The sequence below is a fragment of the Protobothrops mucrosquamatus genome, unplaced genomic scaffold (assembly GCF_001527695.2).
Source record: "Protobothrops mucrosquamatus isolate PMUCROS unplaced genomic scaffold, P.Mucros_1.0 scaffold1610, whole genome shotgun sequence".
In the NCBI taxonomy this organism is placed as follows: Eukaryota; Metazoa; Chordata; class Lepidosauria; order Squamata; family Viperidae; genus Protobothrops; species Protobothrops mucrosquamatus.
The window spans coordinates 52,008-75,662 of NW_015387773.1; the positions used below are offsets into that span (position 1 = coordinate 52,008).

The 23,655-nt window shown below is 38.6% G+C and overlaps 1 protein-coding gene across 3 annotated transcripts in view; it reads left to right on the top strand.

Moving 5' to 3' along the window:
- ITPR1 (inositol 1,4,5-trisphosphate receptor type 1) overlaps positions 1–23,655 on the top strand; it is a 229,458-nt gene that overhangs the window by 26,557 nt on the left and 179,246 nt on the right. For 2 of the 3 annotated variants that reach the window (XM_015822583.1, XM_029285402.1), the window contains exons 1-2: positions 7,396–7,498; positions 15,650–15,720. In XM_015822583.1, coding sequence (XP_015678069.1) covers positions 7,407–7,498; positions 15,650–15,720 — 163 coding nt within the window. In that variant the 5' untranslated portion in view covers positions 7,396–7,406. Of the gene's footprint in view, positions 1–7,390; positions 7,499–15,649; positions 15,721–23,655 lie in introns of those variants that run through there. The other variant, XM_029285403.1, reaches the window with a different exon arrangement.

Here is a 23,655-nt window from a genome sequence, read left to right on the forward strand (position 1 = left end):
CGGAGGCGGTCTTGCAAATACCTAGGTCCATTGCCATTGAGCGCTTTAAAAGTTGTTACTAACACCTTGAAGCGCACCCGGAAGGCCACCGGCAGCCACTAGCATATTCTCTGAATCTAACCAATGATCAGAACTTTCTTACCTCTGACCACTTTTGTTATCACTGCTCAAATTTCCCTCTTTGAGCCATCAACAGCTCATTGAAATCTTGCACTCATAACACAAGTTCAAATATAGAGCAGGATGCAAGTTTCATTTAACAATAAATTTGAATATCCTACAATCGGACAAAGGTGTCACTTAAAGCAAAGTCAACCAAAGTAAGAAACACTATATCTAGTCAGTAATGTCAACTACATGTTCAACTACTTAGTCCAACAGTAGACAAGATTTATCTTCAGATCCAACATTCATCTTCTAGAATCCTTACGAGGGAGTACTTTTAAACCATTCCATTGGCTTTCTCGGATGGTTATTACATGCTGGTTGCAGAAATGCAGTTAAAGTAGGTCTAGCATTATATAATTAATGTCATCCTTTAGCAGCAGCCCGATTCTATAGGTTATTAATCTTGGAGCCCGTGGTTGGGTTTGTCTAGTTCTGTGGGGGTCTTTGAATACAGTGGGAATTAAAGTGGATAGCAATTAAATTTCAGTTTTGGAATGTATGATAAAAAAAATTTAACTGTTATTATTCCTTGATTCACCATTCAGGTTTAATAAGCTTTTCTTTCCCCTTTAATGTAAATGAGTTAGTACTCAGTGAAATGAAATCACTTCCCTGTTTATAGTTTGAAGGCTGTATTTTTCAGAAAGTGCAAATCTTGCTGCTGAAACTTTGAATCCAAACAGTCAGAAATAGTTTTCATGCCTGCATGATTGATTCAGCTCTAGTTGAGGGGTGGGAGTGGAGGAGCTTTGACCACATTCTTGAAAAACTGCTGGCTTGTTCCTCAAATCCATTTTCACATTTTGCAGCCTTAAAGAATAAAAATGACAAAGCAGAGCTTTAAAAAAAAACAACAGTGTTGAATGTTGATTTGCCGATAACGGTTGACAAAAGTATTTCTTTCCTTTCGAGGTTACTATCACAAAGTTCCAGGGTCCACTGTTTGTAACTATAAAGTTGACATTCTCACACAGTTTTTAAGAACAAAGTAAAAAGATTGAAATTTAAGTCTACACAGCAATAAATGTATCCAACTTGCTTCTAGCTGAGAGAGAGTGACTGGCCCAAAGTCACCCATGGCTTCATGCCTAAGGTGGGACTGGAACTCACAGTCTCCTGGTTTCTAGCTTGGTATCTTAACCACTAGACCAAACTATATCCACACATATGGATGTAATTGCATTTTGTTTTCTTCTGAAAGATTTTTTCAGAATGTTGTTGTTGGGCGTGTGGGGAACATCATTTAATTAACTCTGTTCCTGGGGCCGCACTTTGTTTATGTTTTCTGCAAGGTAATACTTTAACAACTGCCCTATTTTAACTGATGTTTTCTATAATCCATAAATTATATTTCTTTGTAAAAGCCTCTACTGAAGTAGATAATGAGTTTGAACAGCTGCTATTGTTCATTAGTGTTAACCTGTTCTTGTGGAAACAGTAAAAACGGAAGCCCCGTTTTCTCTGCTGCTTCAGTACTAGCCTTGCAAAAAAATTAAAATGGGGGAAGAGATTATTTATTTATTTATTAAATTATACTTCAAAAAGCAGTAATGGTGTGGTGTGGTGCAAAACCATTTGACAGGGCTTACAGGACCAAACTCAGCTGTAGGTTCCACTTGGGCTTCATTTTGCTGTTACTGTATTTGAGGCCCATCATTATGTTAACATTGCACACATTATAATGGGGGGGGGGACCACTACGACAGTTGAGAGAAAAACAAAGTGTGGATGTTTTGTATTAAATTATCTGGACCCTTTCTAGTTGGGTTTCAGTCCTGGTTATTGGTCAGAAACAGCATTGGTCGCTCTTGTAGATGATCTCTGGCAAGAGTAGGATGGAGGTAGTGCCCTTCTTGACCCATCAGCAGCTTTCAATACCGTTGACCATGGTATCCTTTTGGGCTGGCTGCAGGATCTGAGGCTGGGTGGCACAGTCCTACACGAGTTTGGTTCCTTTCTCCAAGGCCATTCCCAATCAGTGTTGATAGTGAATGAGAGATCCACCCACCTTTTGGGGTGCTGTAAGGTTCGGTACTCTTTTTGCTCCTTTTTGACATCTATATGAAGCCACTGGTGAGATCTTCTGACATTGCAGGATGAGGTATCATCAGAATGCTTTATATCTGAACTTTATATCTCCATCCCAGGTGATCTAAGTATTAATGTCGCTGACCTTTCCCGGATCATGCCTAGAAGCAGTGGGGGTCTGGATGGGGAACAACGGTCTTTAGCTGAACTCTGCTTAGTCCAAGTGGCTATGGGTGCATGGAGCCTTGGAATGTAGGAGTTTAGCAGTTTTACTTCTGGATCACAGATCCTGTAATCAGCCTGAGGGTTCTCTTAGATACACAACTCCTGCTAAGACAGTGGTTCTCAACCTTTTTAATGCCGCGACCCCCAACCGGTCGTAAGTCAAGGACTAAACCGGTCGTAAGTTGAGGACTACCCAACCGGTCATAAGTCGAGGACTTTCCCTGCCCGGGAGCGCCGCACATGTGTGGTTCCGCCCCCTGCGCTGGCCGAGGCGTAGCTGGCAAGCGGCAGAGATGGAGCAGGCTGACCACCAGCTGGCCCAGCCCAAGGGAGGTAAGGCACCCGCTGGAAAAGGGAAAAAAATGGCGAACAAAAAAAATGGCGGACAGCCTTGCTTGGCGACCCCTGTGAAATGGTCGATCGACCCCAAATGGGGTCGCGACCCATAGGTTGAGAACCGCTGTGCTAAGAGATCAGGTAGCAGTCATGGCTAGGAGAGCCTTTGTGCAACTTCATGCTGTGCCCTTTCCTGGATCATAAGGCTCAGTCAGTGGTGGGATTCAGCCAGTTTGCACCACTTTGGCAGCACCGGTAGCTAATTTTTTCTGGCCCAGGCCCAGAATGGACTTCCACTAACATCTAAAAAACAGAGCTTTCCTGTTATCTTGATATCACAAATTTAGGAATCTGCAGTTATTAATTTAATAAACTAAATTGAAACCCTTGAAGTGCAGTGATTTTGAAATGTAACACATAATGGGGAAAAATAATCCTCTTAAGCTGGATGACACTTCTTAATAATGAAAGGTTAGGAAGTTACTTTTACTTAGAGGATTGAAGTTAGAAGTGGCTTAATATTCCTCTGGAGTGTGGACAGTGAAAGTGTGGGTGCTTAAAAAGAATTTCTTTCCCTTATATAAGCATTTCTCCCTTCTTTTAATATTGTTGATATGGTACACAGTTTGATAATTAAAACCATTTCCAGGGCTGTACTACTTAAGACTCCTCAGTTGGAATCTTAAATTCACTAGCAACACTTATTAGAACAGATTTGACGTAATACAGTTCTGTAGCCAGAATCCTCCTGATCTAAGTAAGTACTGTATATTCCAGTGTAAAAATAAGCCGTGGTTATGGACATTGTTTTGATAAAAAGGATTCAATAAAAAAATTCTCCTTTTTGCCTAGTAAGGTTGTCTATTTGTAAAACCCAAAGGACAATCAAACCAGGCTTGTCTCTGCCTGATCTTGCAAATTCTGCTCTGTGACGCAGGGGATCCAGATTATCCTTCCGATTCTGCCACATAAACCAAAGAACAAAAAGAAAAGAAAAAAGGCTAAATCAAACGCAGCATTACAAATGCAACAATAATTGTCTCCATGTGAAAACCCTGCTTATATAGAATCCATTACTGAATGTGGATCATAAACAATCACATTCTCTGGTCTTTAAAATAATAGTAATAAAAAACAATTAAAGGCTTAGACATGCCACATTTCATCAAACAACCTTTGGTGTTTGGTACATAGGTCTTTCCCAGAACATTCGACGACCTTTTTGGCAACAGTCCAAGCACAGTAAATCCAAAATAAATTGACGTATTCCATATTTTTGAAATATCAGTCATATATTAAGACCATTAAATCTTAAATGCCTCCTAAGAACCCGATCCCTTGTGAGAATATTCAACCATTTAGAACAGGGTCTTCAAACTCAACCCTTTTATGATTCATGGACTTCAACCCCCAGAATTCCTCAGCCAGGCACACTGGCTGAGGAATTCTGGGAGTTGAGGTCCATGAGTCATAAAAGGGCTGAGTTTGAAGACCCCTGATTTAGAAGCTACCAAAGGGCATGATTAAAATACGTATGCTAAAATATTTTCAAATATATTGCATGCCCTGTAAAAGAACGTCAATATTTTTTTTTGTTAAAACCCCCAAAAGATCAGAACAATAATTTTGGATCAATTAGCCTCGTTTTAAGATCTCAGAAAACATATTTGATTATGCAAGTACTCCTTAAGACCATTTGTTCAATGACCATTGAAAGTTACTACCATGCTGAAAATAATGACTTATGACTAATCCTCACACTTATGACTATTTATTTATTTATAAAATTTATTGGCTGCCCATCTTACCATAGGGTACCTCTGGCTGGCCATTGCAGCGTCCTGTAGTCACGTGATCAAAATTTGGGCATGTATTTACAACATTTGCAGGGTCTCAGGGTCACGTGACTGCTATTTATGATCTTGCCAGCCAGCTTCCAACAGTGTCCAAGGCAGAAGCCAGATTTGCTTAATGACTGTAGTTAAAAAAAAAAGGTTTGTAAAATTGGACATGACCTCACTTCATGACCACCTCACTTAACAATGAAAGTTCTGCTCCTAATTATGGTCATAATTCGAGGGCTCGCTGTACATTAAAACCTGAGGCAATCTAATCTGTATTTTAGGAAATTCCAGCAATCTGTTCCAGATTCTTCGTATATTGTCCATATTTATTTAGTATTTTTCAATTTTCAAACAAACTGACTTGTTGGCTTAGCTTTCTAAAAAGGTTTCTCTAATACATTTGGAACCATATAGATTACTGCAGCAACAATGCCTCTGTTCCATGCAGAGCATAATGGGTACTTTAAATGAGGGTATTACCAATTCAGCTATTTTGGGTGAGTTATAGTTGTTGTTTTTTCATTTCAAAGGTTTTAAAAATATCATTAATCATGAGACCATTGCAGTTGTACCATTTTCTACCTACACTTTTGAAAAAAACCAAACCAAACCAAAAAACCTTGCCATTTTTAGTTAAGAATTATTTCAGGGAATCAATTTCTCAGGAGAATCGGATCAGATTTTAATTTACTATTCAATATTGTCCAAAGATATCTAAAATAAATTCAGTGCTAGAAATACAACAGATTTCCTATTATCCTTAGAACAAAATATTTACTGGGATTTCATAGATGCTTTACTCTGTTGTCATCTTTATTTCAGTACATAATATCACTGCCATTTTAATATGAAAATCGTAGCCTTAAAAGAGAAAGCCTTGCAGTTTGACCATTCCATAGTGATATAATAACTAACATACCAATTTATTTAAAGTATCTAAGTGAAATCAATCTTGAGTAAATACTCATTTTCACAATATTTATTCCTCCCCATACACTCATAAATCCTCTTAGTTAAAAAAAGCCTGCAGCTTCATCAGTTTTCTTTAATAGCTGTTCAGTTATTTTTAAAGTACAATAATATTTTAAAGGACTTTGGGTTTTGTCCATATTCATGATAATATCTCTCATTAGGCCACTTGCAAAATTATTGGATTTCTTGGGAGAAAGATAGTTGCCAAGGTATCATGCCTTCTTTTGACTTGGTATGTATACCATATATATACATTTAAAAGGGGGGAAAAAGGCTGGCATTTTTTTTCTCATCAGGGTTATAAATAGAGCTCTCTGGACAAATCTTTCAGATGTTCTCCCACTTTTTGCTACCCAAAGTGAGGAAGCTCAGATGCCAAGCCTGCCATCTCCTTGACCTTAACTATTCCTGAAGTGCTCCATTTAATTTTAGTTATTTGTATCCACCTGTCAGGTCCTCTTTTGGGTGCCCTGCTGTTCTGTTGGAGGGGGAACATTCTTTTCTGAAGGAGCATTCTTTACATGCTTTTGCTTTTTTTCGGAGATGAGATGGACTCCCTTTCAGCCGGTTCCAGTCTGACTCCAAGGTCGCTGTGCCCTGACCATAACCCATTATCAAGCCTGTACCTCAGAGCTCTCAAAATAACCTTATGGCACTGTATTAGCTGCCGATGGACTGGTCAGGGGTGTTGGGTTTGGAATAGAAGAATTGCCTTGTGCTTTGCGCAGGACTGTTAGATTTTGCCTGACTGTACTGCAACTACTTTCTCTCAGTAAAAGTTCCTTTGATTAATCTTATGGAGTCAAGAGTCACGCTTTCCTGAGAGGATCAGCTGGGGCAGGTCCTTACACCACCTTTATTACTTTTACAAATATAACTCAAGGTGGAGAACATATCCAGCACATTCCTCCTATTTCCCCCATAATAACATACCTGTGAGGTGAGTTGGGCTAAGAGAGAGTGTCTGGCCCAGGGTCATCCAGCTGACTTTCACGCTTAAGGTGAGGCTAGAACTCACGGTCTCCTGGTTTCTAATCTAGCATCTTAACCATTAGACCAAACTGGCTCTCTCATTTCCTGGATTCTTGTTCTCCCACTTCCTGTACTGGATTATCAACTACTGCAAAAAAAACATAGAAAAGTCAACAGTCCTCACAGCAAGGCTAAAGCAGTCTGAGTCAAAGCTGAGGGAGTGTAATCTGAAAACAAACACCTGTTCCTGGCAAAAGCCCCTCCTCATGGTGTCTCCTTAAATTCTACTCTCCAGGTGAACCTCGTGAAGAGGGGCAGGGCGCCCTGCTCCTAAGTAGTCAGGTTGCCCTGTGCTGCCTCTGCCTTCTCTCCATTTTTCTCACTCGGGGATCGGGCGGGAGAGACATTTGCTCATCTCCGGAGCTCTGCCGCTCGTCTGCTCCGCTGCCTGGCCTTTCCATCTCCTCCCCCCCTTCCTCGGTCAGCCTGCACTCTCTCTTCCTCCCTGCCTACTCTTCCGAGGCCCGAAGGACCTGGGACTACCTCGTCCTCATTCTCAGGTCATTCCTCATGAGCCATAGGGACTGCACATCCCCCTCCATTGGCCCCGGCTCCATCTCTTCCTCCTCCTTGGATCCGGGCTCCAACGGGGTCATGACACTGACATTGTAGTTTTGAACTAAGCGAATGGTTGTAAGCCAAGGACTCCCTATATATTCCTCTATGGTTGGGTGTAACTCATGTGAATTTATATTGGTGACAAACTTTCCTTAAACCTCAGTCACCATGACAAATGCTGTTGCTGAACTGATTAATATTAATAAGCTCCTTTTCTCTCCTTCCAGAGCCAGCAAGCCCCAGATGTCTGACAAGATGTCAAGTTTTTTGCACATTGGAGACATTTGTTCTTTGTATGCAGAGGGTTCAACAAATGGATTTATCAGCACTTTGGGGTAAGAGCAGCCACTTTCTTACACTGTACAGAATATATTTATTGAGCTGTCATTTGAAAAATACGGGACTAAACATCTAATAGTGTAGGCCAGTGGTTCTCAACCTGTGGTCTGCGAACCCTTGTGCTCCATGATGTCGTCACAGGGGGTCCGCGAAGGCTCGAAGAAATGTTATGATTTAAATCTTGAGTTACGTCTTGGGGGTCTGTGGCCACAGAAGATATTTAAATGGGGTCCATGGTAAAGAAAAGGTTGAGAACCACTGGTGTATGCCATCATCCAGAGTTTAACAGTACTGGGTATCTCTTTTTTCCCTCTACAGCCATAAATCCTGGGTTAAGAAGTTTCCCAGGTGAGTGAATACATTTCAGCCAAATCTAACTATTTTTCTTTTTAAAAACCCAATTCCTCCCTTTTACTTTCCTTAATTTTTGATGCTCTGAGGATGGTATTAAAGGGATATCAAAGAATGGAACTGTCGCTTTATATTCAGGGTAAAGAATTGGGAAAGAAGGATGTTTAGAAGGGGTTCTTGTTACTGAAAGTAAGGAAGATGGTGCACAGTGGGGTTTTTGTTGACACATTATCAACCTGAGACAAATTTTGTAGACTTGACAGTAATTATGAGCAATCTTTTTTGCAGTAAACTTGGAACTGTGTAAATGGGAGGCATTTATTAGTTATTTTACATCACTCAACTCCCAGTAATTGTGGGCAGTTTATAGATGACAGCACTCAGAACAATAAAATAATATAGTGATAGAAATCAAAGAATGAAAGATGGCAAAATCCGAGCAACAAGCAAACCCAACATATGGGATCTTTGGTCACCCTCACCAAAACCCTGAATGAAGATCCAGATCTTCAAGGTTATGCAAAAACACCAGCAGGATGGGCACCACCTGGATCTGTGGGAGGTGCTGTTACATGTCCCAATAGATGGCATTAGTTAATTGAAGGAACCCTGGCCATGCCAACTTTCCAAGATCAAATTATCTGGGCAGATACTATGGGAGGTAGGCAGTTCTTCGAGTACCCAGACCCCTATGCCTGTGGTGGTGAACCTATAGCATGTGTGCCACAGGCGGCACACGGAGCCATCTCTGGTGGCATGCGACCCATTGCTGGGCTGAGCTGCTCCCTCCTCCTCTCTGTGCATGTGCCTCCGCACATGTGCAGTCTGGAAATAGGCAAGAGGCTATAAAAGGAGCAACTTTCGGCAGAAGCAGCATTTGCTGCAGACAGCAAAAGAGTGAGCACGAGTCGGAGCAGACAGCGAGCGAGCGAGCACGAGCCGACAGCTCGGTGGCCACACCCACTCAGTGGCCACGCCCACCCGGCACCTGGCAATGCATAAGTGGGTTTTGGTTGCAGTTTGGGCACTTGGTCTCTAAAAGGTTTGCCACCACTGCCCTATGGCATTCATTTATACTAAATAGGCAGTCCTTGACGTACGACCACAGTTGAGCCCAAAATCTCTGTTGCTAAGTGAAATATTTGTTAAGCCCCATTTTACGATCTTTCTTGCCAGAGTTGTTAAGTGAATCATAGCAGTTGTTAAGTCAGTAACACAGTTGTTAAGTGAAGCTGGCTTCCCACTGACTTTACTTATGCCTACTCTTAGGAGTTTGGTAGTGAGTTTGTATTGAAATTATTTGGTGAATTGTGCAAAGCTATGGTTTATTTTAATTTACTGATTAAGACAGAATGGCCTGTTTTTTATGTTGAATCAAAACTGTAATAACTGTGCTTAATTAGACTATATCAAAATTAAACAAACCACATTGTGGCTTAGTGTGGTATTTGAACTCAGCTATTGGCTGGGTATGGACTTTGTATTATGAACAGATGATGAAGACACACAACAGGGAGCTTTGGCTCATATATCACCTCTCTTCTTCAACACCATTTTTAGTCTGCATTGCCCATACCTTGCAAATATTACTCGAACCTGCCAAACTTCAAATAATTTGTTTTTTGCTTGCAATGAACCAGTCTCAACCTGTAGGTTGTGAAACTGGCTTGTTTAAACAAGTCATATGGCAGTTAACATGAAGTGAAGTACTCTTCTGTCAAAACTTATATTTTCCTGGTAGCTATGATAGGATAAACACTGATATGAATGCTTACTACAAGTTATTTTCATACTAAGATTTGGTTTCATGCTGCATCTAGACATGCAGACTAGATTCTGAGACTGCTGGGTTTCCATAAAAGTTTAAGACTTCAAAGTAAGGGAAGCCAGGAAAGGGGAGAGAAAGATTTGATTTTTAAATATGACAGAATATGTATATATAAACAGACTTTGTATAAGTGGTACTTTTGAGAAGTGATTTATATAGTGTACATATAGTTTATACTATATTAGCTACTAACTTTCCTTTAATATAGGAAGCATTCTTTGCTTCCTTATAGAAGGCAATAAATAATATAAAATGTTAAATTTTGATAAGGAACCAGCAGTGTTCTGAAAGTAATTAGACAATAAAAAGGGATCAGAGAAACAACAAATCTTATACAATTTTTTTTTATACAGATGGCCTCATACTAAGACTCTATTGCATGCTAATTACAAAAAGAGGAACAGCATTGTTTTTCTTATACTTCTATGTTGCTTTTTTGGCAATGATTTCATTGGATCATGATTTAAATATTAAACTAAGAAATAAGTTATACAGAGTAATACATTTTTTCATAACCTTTTCATAAGCAAATAGCATTTAGTTTCTAATATCTATATTTCTTCAGCCGAACAAAATGTCAACTATAACAAGATACAATATATATTACCCAGGACCTTAAAAAACACACAACAGTAACAGCAGCAATTCTTGGTTAAATTCAATAGACGTTGCCAAGTAGACAATCTAAAAGTGTTTATGTGCATATGTAAATATAGGATGTATACAGTACATTATAATAAAATTTCACAGATCTACTATATTACCAATTTTAACGAACCTTCAAGCAATACGAAATGTATTACATAGAATATAAATTTACAAAACGGAAGTATTGTTGTCACAAAATTCTCTAGATGAAGCATTATGGAGAAAAAGCTGAGTTTCTTTGGACATAAGAAGAGCCTGATTTTTTAGCTCGGAGCATGTTTATCCAGGATGGGAAACTAAGACTCTAATATCCCATACAGACCTGGAGTCTCATTGCTTCATGAGGCTTTGCATGTGCATATAACAGGGCTCAAAACCTGTTTTGATTCACAATTGAATAAGAAAGCTTTAATGAAAACACTAGTTGTTGATGACTACAGTATTCTGTGCTTTAGCAGATGGTAGCACCTACCTTGGCTGAACTTAGAAGAGAAGAATATTCTTGTTACTATGAGAATGGGAGTATTCCAGCTAGTTAGCTAGACTGGGAAAGTGAAAGGAACATTTTAGAAGAAGACAGTGGCAAATCACTTCTGTATTATTGCCAAAAAAAATCTATATAGATGTATCCATGTAATCACCTGGAATTGGGCTTGACTCAAAGGAGTTATTTGTTTACAGTATTTTTAAGTACCCTTTACAAAAGAGTGGACAACTCCAACATGCAATATCCCATTTATTAAACATACTTAAATTATTGAATTATACTTCTCTGCAGGCAACTCTACTATTATTGTAAAGAAGAACTGAAGCACTTGAGAACTGAAAATGAATAGATGAAGAAAATTATAGGGAACTGAGAACCTTCTATTGAGAAGGCAGGAAGGAAATCGTTATAGACGTTGCATCTGCTTTATCTGCAGCTAGAAGTAGTTATGAGATAAATAGAGAAGTTAAATAAAATTGTGAATGCATTCCCAAGATTTTCAAGTATTAAATACATAGGCCATTGTGATCACATAAATATTAATAACTGCCTCCTTTCTGTGAGCAGAACTGATTTGGTATTAATTCTTGGGTAGTTTTATTAAACTTCAATTCATTTGAAGTTTTACTTGATGCTTTTGCTGGAAAAAGCTGCTGTGGTGAACTGTAAGCTACTTACTGCTTAGCCTGTGTATGAATATTTCCCAATTCTTAGGCAATACCCAGTATCTCATAGTTGGTGTTCAAGAAGAGTTTTAAGCATGTGGAAAAGATAACTAGAATAATGATCAAATGGCTAAGATGACATGCAGCCTTAGACTAACTAACGTTATATTAGTAGTTCTGAATCCTCAGTATTTTTTTAAAAAAATCAAAATAGTATTTAATATGAACAATCCTCCCAAATATTAAAAAAACTCAGTTTTTTTATTCCTATATCACATTAAAGTTAGAAACCTGCAAGAGATTACATATTAGAACTCATGAACAAAGAAAATGGACTAGGTTTAATGTGTTTTTATATCCAAGTAATAAACCTAATTGCCATTAATACTATATACACAATTTCGATTTTCTTTCTATAGTCCCAGAATAATAATTATTTGCCTATGATCTAATTTCTGATGAAGGTGAATCTACCCCTCTTTTAGAATTAACAATCTATTTGCTATAATTTCAGAAAACTGTAAGATAAACTTTGACTTCATATTTCTGTTCTCTCGTTTTCTATATGCATTATTTGGGGGACAGAGTGGTGTGTTACAAGGAATTAGGGTTTTCTTTAATAAGGTATACAAGTGAGATGAAACATCAGAAAACATTCTCTCTTCTGTATAACTGGAATCTGGCATTAGATGGCATCTGGTTTCTTCATTGTATCATTTCTAATGACACAGTGTCATTCCAGGTGCCAATTATGTTCTATTTCACTGCTGAGCTGAGGTCAGAGCTTTAGATCACAAAACTATGTTGTAAACTTTGTGATTTTAGATCACAAAACTATGTTGTAAACTTTCAAAATTTTGAAAGCCAAATGATTCCTTCAAGATTCCTTCACTGAGGTTTGGGGTCTTCTTTGTTTTGTTTGCTACAAACGATCTAGCAAGTAGCTAAACCATGACAAGCTCTGAGCTTTAAATTAAAATTAATCTATTTTGCAACAGAGACTAAAGTATTGCAGAAGTTTACTCTTTGCAAATCAGTGGAGGTTTGGGACTTCCTTCATCATAGGATAAGGTTGTCAAAAACTGAATTGAAATGAAGTAAATTGGCTGTGCAAATTTGCAACAGAAAGATCGATTTGAAATCCAGCTGAGGACTATAAAGAAAATAAATTATCCCAGTGCATCCCTGTAAAAGAGCCAATTGGGCAGTGACTTGGAATGTAATTTTTTTATTTTAAGACCCTAGTTCAAACTTGCCTTTGCTCAGCCAGCATTCCTCAGCATGCTGGCTGAGGAATTCTGAGAGTTGAAGTCCACAAGTCATAAAAGGGCCAAGTTTGAAGACCCCTGCCCTAGTTCTTCCTCCTAATCACCTTGATTGCCTCTCTGCTCTGGCTCCCACCAGAGCCAGCAGAGATGGCATAGTCCAGGTCTTACCTTTAGACAATGATATAGACATTGTGCCTTCTCTATCTCTGTGCTTGTCCTGGAGATCCGATGGGTTCTGACTCTTTTGGTCTTTTCCAAGTCATTAAAGATTTCGATATTCTAACAAGCATTTGGGCCAAAAGGTTGAGTAAGCCCAGCTGCTTACTTTTAAGTTGCTTCAATGAGTGAATGAGGATTTTTGGATAAGGGTTATGAATTATATTTTTATCTATTGTTTTTGAGGGTTTTTTGGTAGCAGTCTAGAGTTACTGTAGTGTGATGGCAGTTCTACAATTATTAAAATAAATAAATGTAATTTCAAAGTGGAACTGCCATTAATGAGTCAGAAGGAATTCCTGGGAGCCAAAACAGAGAGGTCTCTTGTAGCTTGTAAACTAAATTCTTCATCTCAGCAAAGATCAGCCTCATGATCTACTGGAAGTTTCCATATTTATACAACGAGACCCACCAGATGTTAGAGATAGCGAAGCCCATACTAAATTTCACTTAAAAGCATGGAGGCAACCATAAACCTACTGCCAAACTGTCTCCAGCCAGCAATATATAAGGTTTATTTTTCTATTTTTAGAATAAATTAGAAAAACAGTTAAATGTATATACACACCCTTCCCTTGCTGGATCTTCTGCTTTTGACTTGGCCCAAATTACTTCCAGAAGCAACGTTTATTTCTAGTCTTATAATATGTGCACCTATACTGATGTTTATTTACAGGAAGTAGCTTGGTCTGAGATAAGACAGTATCTGGTTTCCTAGGAGTTAACAAACATTAATATCAGTCAACACATGTCACTTCTTATGTATATCTATACAGCCAATGGGTTGCCTTGTCAACAGCCTGTTGATGTAGAAGTTAGAGTACGGAAGCTTTTGTAATGGATTAATGACAAATGATGATGTTTTTACAAGTTCTATATTTGGAAGCTGTATAAATATATAAACATGAATAAAGATATTATATATATTTTATTTGTATGTACTTTGAAGGAAAAGCTGTTTAGCATAATAATATGTTAAAAAAGGGGCATTTAAGCCAATACCTTCTATAGTCACTTGCATAAATGTTTCTGGTTATAACTGGTCATTTTGCTATCAGTAATTTATTTCACTATCTTGTCTTTTTAAACTTTTATTACTTTCTAGTACAGCACTTATCCTGACTCAGTTTGTTTCTACATGATGCTGATGGTTTATGGTTTTTGATAAGATCATCATCATCATCATCATCATCATCATCATCATCATCATCATCGAGTTGGAAGGGACCTTGAAGGTCTTCTAGTCCAACCCTCTGCTCAGGCAGGAAACCCTATACCATTTCAGACAAATGGTTGTCCAATCTCTTTTAAAAACTTCTAGTGTTGGAATATCCACAACTTCTGGAGACAGGTTGTTCCACTGATTAATTGTTCTAACTGTCAGGAAATTTCTCCTTAGTTCTAGGTTGCTTCTCTTTTTGTTTCCATCCATTGCTTCTTGTCCTGCCCTCAGGTACCTTGGCGAATTGCTTGACTCCCTCTTTGTTGTGGCAACCCCTGAGATATTGGAACACTGCTATCATGTCACCTCTAGTCCTTCTCTTCATTAAACATGTAATTATGCAAATTACCTTCTGCCTATAGACTTTTGCCACTCATCAGTGATCATTGCTGGCTTACACAGGGTTCCCATGGTATCCGAAGCAGAACATATAGATTCAGTCACAGCTTTGTTCCATACAGTATTAACCTTGTGAACCCTAAAGCTTCCTCCTTCCATTATGTATTCAAGATGGACAGTGATTAATATTTATATGTTACTTATATGTAAGGGTGTAGGTCTATACATATGTTGTATATAGTATGTTTTAAATATGTGTTATGTATGTGTAAACTTTGAGAGGAAGCAACTAAATTTCATTTTTAATGTGTGCCATTGTGCCCACAGGAAAAAAATGACAATAAAGGTTATCTACATCTTTCCAATCAAGAATTCAAAACACATTTGAGAAAAAGGAAGAAGAACTGATTGAATGGAAGATAGAGCTGTTAGGAGAACTGTGGGAATTGGAGAAGGAGGGAGGCTGTTTAATGAAAATCAATGGGTTTGTTCTTCCAAAAATACTTTAAGCAAATGGTCTTTCTTAGTCCAAACAATATACACAAAAATAGAGGAAAAATTACTTGATGATTCAAATGCATTAACTTGGAAAGTTAGTTGGCAAAGGAAGAAAGCTAGAGTAAGACCGAAGAAAATAGAGGTTTTGATCCATTAGATGGGATATTATATTATTAACTAGATGTTTGAATGTGGTAGAGAATAGATAATTGCTAGAAATAGAAGTATTATCATAACTAGAAAGATAAGATTTGTAATTAGAATATTAGATTTTGGTATGAGAAGGGAAATAGTGGGTGCTCCTACACTGGAGATTTTAAAGAAGAGACTAGACAATCACCTGTCTGAGATGGTATAGGTTCTCCTGCTTGAGCAGGTGGCTGAACTAGAAGACCTCCAAGGTCCCTTCCAGCTCTATTCTATTCTATTTTTGAGGAACACAAATGAAAATAAGAAGGATAGAATGTATTGTCCGGGAAAAGCCAGATAGTTCAGCTGCTTTTCTAACTTAATCTTGGATGACTTATTTTTTTTTCTTCTTCAAAGAGATCTTAAACTGGTGTCTGAAAAATACTAGTCTGGTGATTGAAATGTTAATTCTGTTTTCCATTTTTGCTTATTGCAGACTTGTTGATGACCGATGTGTTGTACAACCAGAAACAGGTGATCTTAACAGTCCTCCTAAAAAATTCAGAGGTAAGACATTAAATTGCATCTACCTTTAAGCATTCAAATGGCATTTCTCTGCAGGCAGATAAAGAAAATTAATGGTTTTACTGAATTTTACATTATAGAAGATAAAGATGTTTTGTCACTTTTCATGGAGTTTTTAAGGCCTTTTTTTTAATCACATGTACTGAAGAGTTTTATCCATTACAGGAAGCATTGTACATTCATTTCCCTTTATATTTCTATGCTTATCTATACTGACAGCTATTCTAATGGCATTTGCCCACCACAAATCAAAGTGGTGTCCATCATCCTTAAGTCATTCATGTACTGAAAAGTCTATTAAACAATTCAGTTTTCTTCTTAAAAACCTCTACAGTTGGAGAACCCACAGTGCCCCTACATAGGCTACTCCACTGTTGTATATATCTTATTATCGGAAAGTGTTTCCTTATATTTAAATGATACATTTAAATATACCTTATACTTAAATAGGTAGCAACCTATATCCATTATTTCTGGTTTTAGTTTCTGTAGCAGTGGAAAATAGTTTCTGTCTTCTCCATGGCACCCTGCAATGTATTTGAATGCTGATATAATGTCTCTTCTTAATCTATAACAGTGGTGGCGAACCTATGGCACGGGTGCCAGAGGCGGCACTCAGAGCCCTGTCTATGGGCACGCGCACCGTCGCCCCAGTCCTAGGCCTTCAGCTGGGTTTTATAAAACCTTTTCGCTTTAGGTCTCCGCTGCCATGTACAAAAAAAAAGGTTCAAACAATCAGTCAATTTCAACTTCTCACAGGAAAAAAAAGATCTTGCAAAGTTGGAATTGATTGATTGAACTTTTTAGTCCCACCCAGTCTGCTGTTACCACCGCAGCCATGCCCACCCAATGGGCCACACCCACCCGGCACCCGACGATGCATAAGTGGGTTTTGGGTTGCAGTTTGGGCACTCGGTCTCTAAAAGGTTCGCCATCACTGATCTATAAAGTTAATAAATAAATACATAGATACATAAATCTTCTTTCTTTCTGACTGTCCTTATAGAGCATGCCTTCAGATCCCTGTAATGTCATCATTGCCATCTTCTGAATCAGTTCTAATTTATCACTTTTTCTGGAAATGTGGTACCCAGAGTGATACTTTAGCCCATGATCACCACACCAGAACAGGAATGCATCTGACTTAGGTTTAGCTTCAGTTTCCTTTCTGTGATTTATTTTTTACACCATTCTGTCACAATTCAAACTGGATAAAGTTAAAAAGTCATGAGGGAAACTGAATCACAAGCAGCACTTTTATTTAGCGTTTCCCTCCATTCCCTTCCCTTCCCCTTCCCTCTCATGTATCTACTATCACTGGTATTTCATCTGCACCTGGGGCATTTTTGCTTGACAAGTGGTTTATTGCTTCTTGTTCTCTCTCCACTTTCTAACAGAGTCAGTTCCAGAAAATATTTTCTCTCCACAAATATTTCTTTTATTGTATAATCCCATTTATAAATAGTTTCTATATTTCTGTAGGTTTTTGTATGTATGTTCTTGTAACTTCATTGTTTCTTTCATATTTGTGCCAGTAGTGCTCTTGAATGACCTTATCTGTAATCGTCTTTGCAATTTTCCTTTTCTTGTTACCGGTATTTTTCTCTGTTGACATTTTCCGTTAAGATGGTATGCTTTGTCCCTTTTTACTGGAAAGCTTACCTTCAATTATTATACTTCCTGTTTGACTATGGCTTTCATCCACTGTCCTCTCTTGATTTCAAGCTGTTTGGGTTTCTTTTTTTTTTTACCATTTTTTTTCCTGCTTGATTCGTTTATCTTTTATCTTGTCACCTGCCCCTAGGGTTCTCTTTTGCTACAGTTAAAAGTATTGATTCTGTATCTTATATTACACTTAAATTCTGACACTATGTCCTCCATGTAAAGTTTTGTTGGTGTACCAGTGTTCTTTTTTTAAATCTAATGGCTGTATATCAGAGGTCTCCAACCTTTTGGGCACCAGGGACCGGTTCAGTGGAGAGAGGTTTTTCCACGGACCGGAGGGGGCGTCGTTTTGTGTGCTGCCTATATCCCACGGATGGTTTTTTTTTTGTGCAGACCAGTTGCTGGCATGCCGTGGCCCAGTACTGGTCCACGGATCAGGGGTTGGGGACCCCTACTGTATATGATATCAGTAATTCATGGTTTGTTTTGCTGCACCTGGAAGTATTTTGGTTGGCTGAACGGCTTTCCCCCCAATTTTGTTTCTTATTATACCATCAATTTGATTCCAAAGTTGTCCATCTTCAGGCACACAGTATACATTCACATTCCTTGAAGCAAATGTTGACAATGGATAAAGAATTACCTTTCCAGTATATAATATCTTTATTAACTCTGCATAATTGTGCTTGCTCAGTTCAATTTTCCAAGTTCTCTTCTTTCTTCAATGTTAATGTTCCAAATACTACATCTTTTCTGGGTAATGCACTTAGCAATTCTTGAAACTTGCTATTGATTGATTATGTGTCGTCAAGTAGTTTTCCACTCCTAGCAACCACCTAGATAAATTTTCCTTCATGACCATCTAGCCTTGGCTTGTTCTTTTCAAGTCTGTCAATGGTGCACACAGCACCGCCATAACTGAGTCCATCTACCTTGTTGCTGGTGGTCCTCTTCCTCTCTTTTTTCTACATTTCCCAGAATTCCTCCATGTTTGCTACATTTGCACTTTTAGTAAAAGCATAGACCTCAGCTTATTCTTATTGTCCTTGTTGTGCAGTATATTGGGTTATAACCAAGAATGTATCTCTTTGCAATAAGTGAAAATCATCTTTGTAACAGTAAATATTCATTCTGTAGGACGAATGTTCTGCCTTTGTTTATTTGGTTGTTCTCCACAGCTTAAATAACTGATTATATTGTTACTGTAAATAAGTTTTAATCCTATTATAGAGGGTAAATCGTTCAAATCAGTTAATGATTGGAGAAGCATATGAACCTAGTTAGGAAAATAAATATTGCCATTTTAGCAGTGGAAAAAAATAGAAATGACAAACAGAAACCGCACGTTATATAACAAGTGAAAAAAAAATAATGACAGTTTTGAAGAGTCTATGAGAAGCCTCCCTAAGAAAGGAAAGACAGGTTGATAGCTCTTCCTTGGTTTTGCAATTCATGTTGCATGGTGATTCTTAATGGGCAGTATCGTTTAGATGTTTAATTCAGATAAGAAACAACGAGACTCAGCATGCTAAACAATTATGGAAGTCTTACATCTGTGATTTTCATATCATTATATTATTACTGTTTTACATCTGTTTCCTAGCTGTCTTTCCAAAGAAAATAATGAAGTTCTCTCTTATTTTGAGCTTGTTTCCTGGTGATTTCACATAAATTCCGTAGAGTTTATTTGGCTGAATTAAGATAGCAATTTGCTGTTACTGCCTTCTAAAATACTGCTCTTATGTGCCAGTATAGCCTTTAGTCTTGGGCCAATTTACTGGTCCTGTCTAACCAAAGAAGAAATGCTTTTTCCCATTCATCAATAAAAGTTGCTATAATATTGAGACATAACACACTGACATAGCTCTCCTTAATATAATAATGAAGAATGCTGTACTTCTATTTTGGAAAAAAAAAAGGAAGAATAACAAAAGGAAGATTTTATTAATCAGTACAGATTTTTTTTAATTAGTAGAAGGAACTATTAGTTTCATAGCCATCTCTGCTTGTAAAATTGTTGCAGTTGACTCCTCACACCTAAGTGCGTGTGACTTTTTGGAATGGAGTAATTGATAAAGGAGAATATTTGTAGCTCAGAGTTGACATGAAGAGTCTTTTATGCTCTCATCATCAGTGCTAGTCTTTGATGATGTTACCTAGTTTGGGTAATGAAACGTCTGCAAGGAAACAACCAAGCTCAGAGAACACCAAGGACCCCTCAAATATTAATAAATCTGAGACTGTTCAATTTTTTGAGTTCAACTAAACTCAGTTGCTACCTTTTGAGATGTTCATTCAGACTTTAAGCATATACATTAAAAATTATTAAAGGTCTAGAACAGGTATGTGAAACTGCCGACCCGCGGGCCGGATGTGTCACACAGAAGCCGTGCCCACCCCAGCTCCAGCAAGGGGAAAAAAGTAACAATACATCGCGACACGTCACATGACGTGGCGAGTTTGACACCCCTGGTCTAGAAGGATCCACATCCACATTAAAAAGATCAATGTGATATAAATGGTTTGTAATACAGTCTCTTATATTATGAATATACAAAGGTGGTGTGGAGTTGTATTGAATATTTTTAATTATTTTAATAATTGAAGAATGCAGTATGGGCAGAATTGTGTCATAGAAATGGATGAAGTATTTTGGATTTGTTTTTGTTTGAAGCAAACAAAACACATGTAGCGCTACCTCCTCAGAGGTGTTTTCCACTACAAATGATAGGAAATTACACCATTTAATTTTGATCCCAGCCAGCAGTCTTTAGAAAGAGGTGACGCTGTTTAGAACTCACGACTAGAGCAGATGAATTGGAGGGCAGCCCTTACCACAAAGTTTTGCAAGGGAAAATAGCAGGAAGAAAAATACACTGACTGCCCATCTCATCTATCAGGTTTAACTACTGGTGCTCCTGGTATATTATGTAAAGTATAATGTAAAACTGATGAAATGTAGTATGGATTCCCAGGAGAGAGGGAGCACATTCCAGAGGAATAAGAGGTAACTCGGCTCAGATAGTTTGTGTGTGAGAGAAAGAGGGTGAAGACAGCCCCTCCCTAATTGTTCCCAGAATGTAGCTTCATTTAGGTAATAATCTGCTTCAGTTTGGCAAGATTTTGTCTGTAGGTGTAGAACAATAAAGAAACCTGCTTGGAAGAATCACCACATATCTGTTTTGATTTCCATAGCCTAACAAAAACTGTCTCTTAAATCCAACTTTAAAGAAGAAGAACACACATTTAGTAACAATAAATAATCTGAAGGCAGAAAGTCGACAGGGGAAGAGATGATTTCCTGTTCATTGCATAAGGTGCAAAATGTACAACTCTCTGCCTGTTTGGCATAGATTATGTGTTTGTGCTCAGTGCCATGAGCTTCTGGCTGTCAGGAAGCAAATCTGTTCTTTTTAAGCCAAGATTGGCTGCACTAGAGATGATACAGAGTAGGAAATGAAATGTGATAGCTTTGCCTGATTCTCAGGATAACTCCTTTGCTACAATGGAGAATGAAGATCTTGGAAAAGAAGAACCCTTCAGATAATGGAGATGTTGTCATAGGAAGGATCCAGTCCTTGGATGATAAATTCATATCATGTATGAAAGATAGTTCTCAGGGGAATAAAATGCTTTTGGTTGTTGAATATTTTTTTTTACTTATTTTATTTTAGTTGTCAAATTTATTTGCTGCCCATCTTGCAGTTCAGGCGACTCTGATTCCACAATTAAAAATGCAGTCAAATGAGTTTGTGTTGCGTGCAGGTTGCTATGAAGTTGTGGATGTCACGTGCCATTTAGATAAACTGCTAGATAGTTCAAGGATCCATGTTAGCATCAGTGACAATGGGAAATCTAGACAATCAATTTTGGAAGCCACATTTAGGCTGCTAGATAGCAAAAGGAAGTTCAAGATTATGTGGCCTATGGGTTTTAATGACCTGACGTGGCTGCTGTTCTGCTGGTATGAGCCAGCTATTGGAGTAAGTAAAAGGGGGAAAAGAAACAGATCACTTTTGGCTTGGAATGGTAGTTGTGCTATCACAAGGGCTGATGAGATGACCTGGCTTTAGCCAGGACTGGTGGGGTGAAATATTGAGACCCCAGCCCCATTGGCCCAGCCTGATATATAGGTGTGGGGGTGGGTGAAACACCCTTCTCCTCAATTGCTGGAGGACATGCTGCTAGTCTGAGTAAAAATTGAAGAGAGAGAGCAGGAGAGGAGAGGAGATGAAAAAAAGTGTAATGAATGACTGCAGACAAAAACTGAAGAGGGAAAGTAAATATATGGAGTAGTTGTCCAAGTGGATGGCTTCCTGGAAGGAGGGAAATGAAGACCCAGAGGAACCATAACTCCACCAAAGATCCAGGAAAGAAAGGTGGAACCAGGCTGGCTATAGATGGCAGCTTCATCCAAGACCCAAGAAGGAAATCTGCTGTTGGTGACAAATTCCTGGTCTCTTGGAAAGGCCTGGGCAAAAGATCCTGGGAGGCCTTCCTCCCAACAGGGAAGCAGTAGGGAGGTGGATTAAAATGGGAAGGTTTTTTTGAGTAAAAAGAGGAGAGAGAAACAAAGCAGCTAGTAGAAGAGCTAAAGCAGTGGTTCTCAACCTTTTTAATGCCACGACCCCAACTGGTCGTAAGTCGAGGACTAAACCAGTCGTAAGTCGAGGACTAAACCGGTCGTAAGTCGAGGACCACCCAACCGGTCGTAAGTCGAGGACTTTCCCTGCCTGGGAGCGCCGCGCATGCGTGGTTCTGCCCCCTGCGCTGGCCGAGGCGTAGCTGGCAAGCGGCAGAGACGGAGCAGGCCGACCACCAGTTGGCCCAGCCCAAGGGAGGTAAGGCACCCGCTGGAAAAGGGGAAAAAAATGGCGGACAAAAAAATGGCGGACAAAAAAAATGGCGAACAGCCTTGCTTGGCGACCCCCATGAAATGGTCGATCGACCCCAAATGGGGTCCCGACCCACAGGTTGAGAACCACTGAGCTAAAGGGACATGTAGTCTCTGGGATTAGGTGAACATCAGGATACGTTGTGAATACGTGTAAGTAGTCTCCCTGTAAATAGTAAAAAAAAGTGTAAAAGCCTCCATCATCTTGTTTTTCTTTGTCAATTTCCACTTTTTCAGGGCAAAATAACAACTCTAGTTCGAAAAGAGCCCTGTCATATTGTGACAGATTGTTAAGGTAACATTTTCAGAAATGCTGTCTTGTCACGCATAGGGCCAACTAGACAGGTTGATCATAGGCATACTTAGAGTGTGAATGAAATGGTGATGGCAGATGAAAAAGTTTAGAACTGATAAATACCAGGGAATAATTTGGACAAACGGAACTTGTAAAGGAGAGACTGTTTGCACATTTAACAGCAGCTTTTAAACTGATCCCTGAAGGAAAGCTGGCAGGTACTGGGCAGTATCTCAAGTAAAAGGATGTAAATATTATAGGATCTCCTATAAGAGGTAGGATTAACATTGGAAGTGGATTAATGAGTGGTCATGTCAGTCAAGAGATGAAAATGAAACAACCCCCTTCCACTGAAAACGGCCTATGCCCTCAACATTTGAAAAGTACATATTTTATAATTTCTGCATCAATGCCAAAAGTTTCTAAACCAAGAGGAGGATTAGAATACTCGATTGCAAATGAGAACATAAATGATGGAGCTACAGGGAAAGCTGGGACATTGGAGCAAATTGGACCCTAATGATGTCTGTGGATCACTGACCTATAAGCCTCCGGAGTCATTTACTGAGATGAATGGGGAAAGGAAGGAAGGAAGGGAGGAAGAGAGGAAAGAAAAAAAGAGAAGGAAAGAAAGAAAGAGAAAGAGGAAAGAAAAGAAAAGAAACTATGCAATGGTGCACCCAAAAAGACTCTGTACCAGGGCATTGGGAGGATAGCAGTGAGACGCCAAATTTTTAAAATAAACCCAGGGAGGATCTGGAAAATTATAGGCCAGGCAGAATAATGTATCTTCTAGATAAATGGATAGAAATGATAGTAAAAGAAAGAACATCTCAATGTATAGAAGACATTGCCTTATTGAAAACAAATCAGCATTGATTCTGCAAAAGGTCAGTTCTGGTCTCATCAACTTTAGAAAGCTGTTTTAGAATGTCAGCAGGCATATATATGGAGGTGATTCTGTTGACATGTTATAGTTAGATTTTCAAAAGCCTATAACAAGTTTATTATCAAAGGCTCTGGAATAAAGTTAGCTGCCATAGATTAAGTGAGCTGTTCTGTT